The sequence below is a fragment of the Phascolarctos cinereus genome, unplaced genomic scaffold, assembly GCF_003287225.1.
Source record: "Phascolarctos cinereus isolate Bilbo 61053 unplaced genomic scaffold, phaCin_HiC Scaffold_1;HRSCAF=81, whole genome shotgun sequence".
NCBI classification, from domain to species: Eukaryota; Metazoa; Chordata; class Mammalia; order Diprotodontia; family Phascolarctidae; genus Phascolarctos; species Phascolarctos cinereus.
This window is the reverse complement of record NW_027555514.1, coordinates 192,271,117-192,280,645: the sequence shown is the minus strand read 5'-3', so window position 1 is coordinate 192,280,645 and position 9,529 is coordinate 192,271,117. Positions and strand designations below refer to the sequence as shown.

General features: G+C 37.7%; 1 protein-coding gene across 1 annotated transcript in view; it reads right to left on the bottom strand.

Moving 5' to 3' along the window:
• Positions 1–7,537: 7,537 nt before the first annotated feature.
• The window catches only part of PARP11 (poly(ADP-ribose) polymerase family member 11), a 68,318-nt gene continuing 66,326 nt past the window's right edge, over positions 7,538–9,529 (bottom strand). Inside the window, exon 8 of the mRNA XM_078155922.1 lies at positions 7,538–9,298. Within this exon, the coding sequence (XP_078012048.1) occupies positions 9,129–9,298 (170 nt within the window). The 3' untranslated portion in view covers positions 7,538–9,128. The remainder of the gene's footprint in view (positions 9,299–9,529) is intronic.

The following is a 9,529-nucleotide window of genomic DNA, read 5'->3' as shown; positions in this document are numbered from 1 at the left end:
CACAATTGGCCAATGCCAACATAATTAAAATTATATACTACTACATTAGTTAAAGATGTAATGCTACAACAATCAAGCCACCAAGAAGTTATTTTATAGAGCTGGAAAAAAAGTAATTTAAAAGTTCATATGCAGGGAGGGGGATTCTAGAATCTCAAAGGAAATAATTTTTTAAAAGTAGGAATAAGAGAGGAATAGCATTTCCAGATTTCAAATCATATTATAAAGTAGCAATCATCAAAACTGGTATTACTGCTTTTAAAAAACAAATGAAAGAAAAGTATACCAGTGAAACATATTAGATAAACAAGAATTAGAAACAGTCGAATTCAATATTCCAGTATTCACCAAAAAAAAAAAAAAGAACGCAAACTGCATCCCCAAAGAAGGAATTTGTATTCGACAAGAACTTGCTGGGAAAACTGGAAAACTTTTGGCAAAAAAACCCAAAAAAACAAACAAACCAATAATAATAACAAAATGATTTAGACAGGTATCTTACTCTATGTATTGCAATACATTGCAAATGGATAAGCAAGCTAAATATAAAAAGTCACCATATTTTTTAAAATGGATAAAGGTGCCTTTTACAACTATGGCAAAGAAAAAATTTTAACCAAATAAAAAATTAATGAGACCACAAAAGATAAAATAATTCTTATTACAAGAAATCAATTGAATTAGGACAAGAAGGAAAACTATTAACTGAGGGAAAAACTTTTTTTCTTCAAATATACTTGATAAATATCTAATATCAAGTTATAGACATATAAGAGAAAGAGCAATTCCCCAACAGATAAATGTTTTCAAAAGATACAAATAAACATTACAGATTATTACAAATTACTAATAAGAGAAGTGAACATTAAAATAATTCAGCAAACTGGCAAAGATTACAAAAGATGGAAATACTGTTAGAGGGGATGCAGGAGGACAGGCATGTTATAATTCTATTGGTAAAGCTATAAGTTGGATAAACTAACCATTTTGGAGTTATGTAAAAGAAAAAGGTGACAAAAATATCCATACCTTTCCACACATATCCCAAGAAGCTGAAGGATGGGGGAATAAAAAGATTCTATTTCTACTATACTATTCATTGCAACTTTTTTTATGGTAGCAAAGAACTAAAATGAAATGGGTAGCCATCAATTAGAGAATGGCTAATTGTGAATATAATGGAAATTACTGGGCTATAATAACTGAGGAATATGAGTAATTCAGAAAACCCTGGAAAGTACCCAAAGATACAGTGTAAAGTACACAAAACACACAAAAAAGCATACAATGACTATAACAGCATAAATAGAAAGAACAACAAAATTAAAGTGAACCATATACAACGATAATGGCCAACCTTAATCCCAGAGTTAGACAAATTTTGTGAGGAGAGGGTATAGGAAATAATTGAAAAGAGGAAGTGGTTAGATTTTACTGTTCATCTTACTCCCTGCATTTAGCAATAATTTCCTTCTAAAGGAGTGATTTTGTTATAAACTAATCTTCACATCCAGAGAAGAAAGTAATGGATGACACTGAATTTATGTGGTTTAATGAAGTTTATTGAGGGATGGTCTTTGTATCCAACAGAAGCCTCAAGAGAGCTAGGAAACAGATGGGTTCCTCTGGTCTTTATCTGTGCCTCCACCACTTATTTGGCCATGTGGAGGTATCTGATTTCAGACCAGCTATTTGGGGGGCGGGGATGAACATAGATTTCCACCAGCCATCTGGGTAGCCCAGAAACCTGCAGCCCCTGATCAGATTGAGGCCAGTGGTGGTTCTCAGATGGCTCAATGGGTTTGCAAAACCTTGGATAGGGTATTACCACCAGACATTGGATGGCTGCAAACCAGTTGGAATATCAACATCAAAAATGATTTACCAATTTTTCCTTTTTTTATATCAATGATCCCATCTCAGATGCATGTAGGAGAATTCAGTTTTCCAGGTCTCAGGGATTCTAGAGTGATTGACTCAATATGATGGTAAGTTTAGGATTAGAAAATTCTCAAAATGTGGAATTCTGATATTTATAATCTGAGAAATCATGTTGCTACCAAAAACAAAAGAAACAAAAAAAAACTACATTTGACCTGAGGGGAGTGCTACAATTTTTGGAAACAGAGAGAGAGAGAGAGATTATTTTCAGCAGTTTAGGGGTATTAGGCAAAACCTACAGAGAACTCCTTAGGATATTCTGTTTTCTTGACCACTGCGAAGCGGAATAGTTTTGAGGTATGTTCCTTGATGAACAGAAAAAAGACCATTTCCTTAAGGAGCTATATCTTTCCCTTGACTTTGGTGTATATAAATGTTCACCTAGATTCTAGGAAAGGAAAACTTCAGGAGGTTTCTAATATTGGGGATAAAAAGACATCAATTTATCAATATAACTACTGGTAAGTATGTGTGTAACAAATATATATGTGTGTAATGTATATATGTAATATATAATATATATATTTCTAGTAATCAATATTAATTTGTTCAAAAGGATAGCATTTACTATTTTAAAAATCCTAAATAACATCTTTATATACACAATGAAAAGGAACACAGAAACAATAAACTGGATATTTTAGAAAGCATTATGGAAGTCAAAATTGAACTGGCACTAACAGTACCCAGTAGAAGAGATGAGAAAACCCACCTCCCCTTTTCCTTTGGAGAGGTGAGTGACTATGGATGTGAAATGCTGTATATGTTTTCAGACAGGAGTGGCATGTCTGTTGGTTTTACTGAACTGTTTCCCTGCCCCTTCCTCCAATTTTGCAAGGGAAGATTTGCTAGGATTAGGGGAGAAATATTTGGAGAGAAGTTCATGAGAAAAACATAAAAGAGTGCCTTTTTCCAGCATTCATGGAATTGAGACAAAAATTAATTTCTAGACCTCAGAGAAGATCTAATCCAGAGAATCTATGAACAGACAGGAATTAAAGCAGTATCTTACAAAAAACCCCCCCAAAAAACAAAAAAACAAAATCCCACAATACCAAGTTCACATACATCTAAAAGCAAATTACTACAACCTCTACCCTAGTTCAGATCCTCATCACCTCTGAGTGATCTCCTGCTTTCAATTTCTGTCTCTTCAGTCTACCCTCCATTTTGAGCATGCCATTCCTCTGGTCAAAAATATTCCCATTACCTCTAAGATAAAATACAAAATCCTCAACTTGGCTATAAAACCCTCTTACTTAACTTCCCAGTTCCATTTCATATGGTCCTCTTTCCATCTTCTCCCTACAGGACACTCCATGCATTTGCATGGATGGTCCCTCATGTTTTTAACACACTCCCTCCTCCTCTCTTTATCTCCACTTAGGATAATCATTAACTTCCTTAAAAGCACAGATCTGATGCCACCTCCTGCCTGAGGCTTTTCGTGATCACCCTAGTCAATTATCCTTCTTGAAATTAGTTTATACTACTTTTCATTCACTAATGTGTGGGTATGTTGTACCAACACAATGCATGTGATGAACCAAACACAAACATTTATTAAGCATTTTTTATGTTATAAGCCAGGCACTAGGTGCTGGGGAAAGAAAGAAAAAAGTGAGACAGTCTCTGTTTTTAATGAGCTTGCATTCAACTGGGGGTGTAGGTAGGAGGGGGGTGAAGGGAGAGTGGAGGATTCACAGATAAGTTAATATCATATGTATATACATATATGTAATATATATGTATATAATAAATGCAGAGTGATTGGGAGAAGGAGGAGATTAACTGGAGGAATCAGGAAAGGTCTCTTGAAGGAGGCAGCCCTTGAGCCTTGATGGTCACTATGGGATCTAAGAGGCAGAGGTCAGAAAGGAAAATATTCCAGGCATGGGGTGAGCCTGTACAAAAACACGGTGACAAGAGATTTACTGTTGTGTGTGTGGATCAACAAAACAAACAGATCAATTTGGATACCCCCAGCACTTCTTAAACTATGGATCATGACCCCATCTTTACAGTGTAAAGTACACTGTGGTACAGAGTGTGGTTCAGTCATTTGGTTGTGTCCAACTCTTCATGACCAGGGAAATAATGTGTCATCAGCCTGGAAAGTTAAACAGAAGAGTCTGTATTTTATCCCAAAGGCAAAGGAGAATCATTGGATTCAACATGTCCAAAACAGAATTTTTATCTTTCCCCCAAACCTTCCTTATTATTATAGAGGACAACACCATCCTCCCAGTCCTTCAGGCTCACAACCTGAGTCATCCTGGAGTCCTCACTATATCTCACCCCCCATATCCAAGCTGTCACCAAGGCCTGTCAATTTTACCTTTGTAACGTCGCTTGAATATATCCCCTTCTCTCTTCTGACGCTGCCACTACTGTGGTTCAGCCCCTTGACACCTCATACCTGGACTATTGCAATAGCTTGCTGGTAGGTTAACTGACCTCAAGTCTCTCCCCACTTCAATCCATCCTCCATTTAGCTGCCAAAGTGAGTTTCCTAAAGCATCAGTCAAACCATGTAGCCCTCCCTGCTCAGTAAACTTCAGACTCCCTATTACCTCCAGGATCAAATACAAAATCCTCTATTTAGTGTTCAAACCCTTCCCAATTTGCATATTCTTACACCCTACTATATACTCTTTAATATAGTGACACTTGCCTCTTGGCTATTCCATGAACAAAGCACTCCATTTTTTGGCTCCAGGCATTCTTTCTGGCTCTCTTCTATCCTTGGAATGCATCTACAATCTCCTCCACCTAAAACAGGAAGAATAAACTCAAAGCGGTAAAATTAGAGCTTTATAATGATGAGGAACAGGTTGGCCTTAGATGGGGAAATTCCAAAGCTTTTCCCTTCACATCCTTGTAGCTCTCAACCAAAAAGAAGATATAAAGAAAGAGACAAAGCAAAGGAAAATTTAGGCCCTGATTTTCTAAAGCCTTTTTAATGTAGCCCAATTCCAGCTATGTAACCAATAAAAAAAATTCTCTTCAGCAGACCAGAACCAGTTACAGAATGTCTGCAAAAGCAGAATTCAAATGGGGATTGTATCAGCAAAGTACACTACACATGTTCATAATGACTGGGCCCATTAGCCAATGCCCAACCCCCATTCCCACATATGTAAAATGTTCTATGAATTACCTAGGTTAATTGGTAGTATTATAGAATTCTCAAAACTGAAACCGAGAAAGCGATAACTTTTTGGAGAGACCTGTCATTCATTGACCCACCCTTCCCCAACCCCTGAATACACACCCATAACTGTTTCCTGTATACAATTAAACATTTACTCTGGTCTCCATACTCATTTGTTAATTTGCACCAGGGTTGCCCCCCCCCCCCACAATGTGTAGCATGGAGTTGTTATGATATGGCTTGAAGGGAGACAGAACAGACATCTCTAGCTTCTTCTCCCCTGACTTTTCTCTAAGGGATATTTTAATTCCTTCCAGGAGGAGAAGAAGGAGATTGGGGTGAGAAGCTTGGCCACTCTGCTCTCCTCAGAGAGAGAGGCGGTACCAGGCTAGAACATGCCTATCTGTTCCCTTAAATATTATTAGGCTAGAGGGTGTGATCAGATTCAATCTAACTTTTGATTTCTGGTTTTTATTGGAAGGAAGGAAGATCCCAGGCTCTGTATCTAAGGCTTGGCTCCTTTCCCACCAAATGCCAGTTCCATAATGAACATACGTAGCAAGTAGCAAAGAAATCCATTTATCAAAGTTGACAATAAAACAGAAACCAAACAAAGTGTACACAGGAGGATATCTACCAGATAATCTAGAGTGAAGAAGTTCTCCTATTGGGATAAAGGTAACTCACCTCAACTAAGAGAAAGATTCCCAGATTTCACCCCAAGGGAAATCCCCCCAAATCTCTAGTGTCACACACTGAGGACAGGGACATGACGGAGATTGTCAGCTCTTGTGATGTTGGCTTCCTCTCAGAGGCATATTCTCCCTGAAGTAGAGTTGGCATTGTCCATCTTCTCTCTCAAAGCTGAACTCCAGAAATAATTACAGAGCCTGAAGAAGGCTAAAAAGTACAAAGAGACTCAAAAGCTTGAAGACACCAACCTTTTCCTCTCTCCCACTGTTGTTGAATCCACCCAACCCCTTAGGAAGGCACAGAGAACTGAGGTCCACCAATGAGGAGAGAGTCCCAACCAATGGACTTTGGGAAGTGTGTTACACAATCATTATTATTACACTATCTACCTCTTCAAAAAGTCACACCACGTGGTGGAGAGAGTTCTAACAAAAAGCAGTTTTTGTGCACATCGAAGTACTATTTTAGAGAACAACATGAGTTCTAAATGGAGTGAAAAGTTGTTGGTTGGTGGTTGCCCTTCATTCCCAAAGAGGACCAAAATGACATCACTGTGCTAGAGTCAAGTTTCAGTGAGTCCAACTGTGACTGATTAGACCAATACAAGCTCAGAATGTTCTACCATAGGTCGGGCACAAATAGTCCATGTGAACCTTTGGAGTGAATTCTCTAAATTTGTGCATCCTATGTTGCCTTTGAGCTGTTTCAGTTCTGCTTTGCTCACCTTCTCTGATGAGGGCATGCCATCCTGCACGGTCCTGTGCCAGTGTCTCCTGTGTCACATAATCAATACCAAAGTTGTTAAGAGAGACCTTGAGAGTGTCTTTGTATCACTTTTTCTGACCATCATGTGAATGCTTGCCCTGTGTGAGTTCTCCATAAAATGGGGGAGGGGGGATTTTGTTATTGCATTGTTAAATGAAGTACACTACACAAAAGCTTCTAAGTGTGGCTTGTTTTAAAACATTTTTCACGTATATTATTGAATTTGTGATGAACAAGTATGAAGTAGCAAGCGCTGTTATATTTTCAATGGAAACATCTATTATGCATTTTATAACACTGATACATCCTCCATCAGTTTTATACTCATCAAGTAATTCTTATCATTCTTGATCTTTTTAGAGAGTTATTTTTAAAAATTTTGTCATATAGCTTGACATAACAAATATAATTAGAGTTACTTTCGGAATGCTGTAGCTTAGAAATAAGTACCTGATCTGGTTTTATTATAAAGTTGGAACCCAAGGTTTCTGACTACTAGTCCTTCTTGGAGAGACTCATTGCAGAAATGCATAATCTAAAAATCACTGCACATCTGCTATGATACATGCTTCTCTAAAGAGCATTCCTATCATGTTCTGAGGTGTTACTTTATAGCTGTAAGTGTCTTGATATATCATTGGTGTTCTGTGCCAGTGAGGATGGCAAGATTTTGGGGCTCCCCTACTGAAGATGGCCGTGGAGAGAGTCCAGAAGAGAGCAGTGTAGTTAGTTAAAGGGTTGGAAAATAAACAAAGCAAAGTTAAAAGAACTAGGATTTTTTTTCCCTTAAGAAGTGAAGTTTGAGGTAAAACTTGTCATAATGGTTGTTTGTTAAACTGATTTGTACAAGGCTCTATTTGAAAAAGAGAAAGAGGTTTAAGCTATAGTAATAATGATAATTAATATGCAATGTTATATTATTCATAAAGCATGCCCTCACAATAATCTTGTGAAGCATGTAGTGCAAGTATCATTATTCACATCTTACAGACAAAAAAATGAGGCTTGCCATGATTAAGGGATTTATTTTTTTTTAAATGACACAGCCAAGAAATCCCAGAGCTAGGATTCAAGCTCAGGTCTTCCATTTCCAAACCCTTGGTTCTTCCTTACTTCATCACACCATAAAAAGGATTGATTTAGACCCTAAGAAGCACTTCATAACAAGGAGAATATTAAATGACATAAAAAGGACCTCAGAAATAACTGTCATTTGACTGATGAGAACATCTGAGTCCCAGAAAGATAAAGTGACCCAAAAGAGGTGACACAGCCACTAAGTGGCATAGCTGCCCTCAGATTCCAGTTTTTCTGGCTCCCTGTATGGCAATTAGAAACTGTAGGATCATTTTCCCTAGCACTCTTTGGAAAGGGTTAAAAACCTTACTGCTTGAGCTGTTTTGGGTGCCTTCCTACTGGAAGCATGTGGATAGACTGGACTATTTCTGGAGGGCCTTCCCACTCTCCTATAATTTTAGTTCAACATCCAGAAGAGAATGCACATTTTTCAGATTTTTGAAACCATACAAAAAAAGTTTTGAGATGTTTTGAGATGAGCTACTGCCATCTAGTGTCACACTAGCACGTTTAAGTGTGTGTGTGTGTGTGTGTGTATGAGTTTGTATCTCCTTCTTATTATTATGAGATTAACAAACATCAATAAAACATGAACAACAAAAAAGAGTGAATGGTATATGGAACTGTGACTCTCCACTATATACAGCTTGCTTCTTAAAGGTATATTTTGATTTTAACATGCCAGTCCCAACTCTAGCCTATTAGTCTATGTCCACTTCTGACCTTCCTTCTACTTTCTTCCCTACATTTTTAATTACTCATTGACTCTCTTTTATAATATCATTCACTACCCTGCTCTCCTCCTTCCCAAATAAAACCTTTCCCATAAAAAAAATGTAATGAGGGCTATCCTTCCATATGTATTATGGAAATGTCATTGTGTGGCTAAGAGAGAGACAGAAGAAACATCTCTAGCCTCTTCTCCCCCTACCCTTGTTGAAGAAAAATTTTAATTCCAGGTTGAGAAGTAGGAAGTTGGTGCCAGAGGCTGACCATTTTGTTCTCTTCAAAGAAAGGGTATACTGGGCTAGAATTACGTCTCTCTGCTCCCTTAAATATTATTTGTCTAGATGTGATTTTCAGGTTCAATCTAACTTCTGATCAATGCTTTATTAATTGAAGAAAGCAGGATTTGAAGCTTTATATTCAAGGCTTGACTCCCTTCCCAGTTCCACAATAAACCCATGTATCTAAGTTGAATAACAAAAGAGCAGAAATCAGAAAAAGTATGCATGTGAAAATATATACCAGGCAATACACAGTAAAGGAGCTCTCCCATGGGGAGTAAGGAAACTCAGCTTAATCAAGAGAGATTGTCCTAGATCTCACCCAAGGGGAAGTTCCCAGAAGTCTTTAGTGTAGCAAACTAGGGACAGGGACATGATGGAGACTGCTAGTTCCTCTCATATCTGCTTCTTCTCAGAGCCTTTTCCTTCTGCAATTTGAAGAATGATTGGTATCTTTCATCGTCTTTCTTAAAGCTGGCAGCCAGAAAAGCCTAGTGATTGCAAGGCCTGGAACAACTCTGAATAGACATGAAGAGAGGTTTCCTCTCTGCTGCTCTCACCAACTTCACCTTGCCCCTCAGGCAGGTCGAAGGCATCAATTTCGAGCAATGATGATAGCTTCCCAGACCGATGGACTTTGGGACTTGGGTTACAAATGAATCTAGCCAAGCAAAAAAAAAAAATACCACACATTAGCCATGCCTTATTCCACTCTTGTTGTCCATCACCTATCTGCCATGAGGTAAGAAGAATGATTCATTGGAAGTCTTCTGGAGTTATGACATCATTGTGTTGATCATTGTTCTTCAAGTTTTCATAGTTGTTTTTATTTACAATGTTGTAGTTATTGTATAAATTATTAGCCTGGTTTTGCTCACTTTCCTTTGCATCA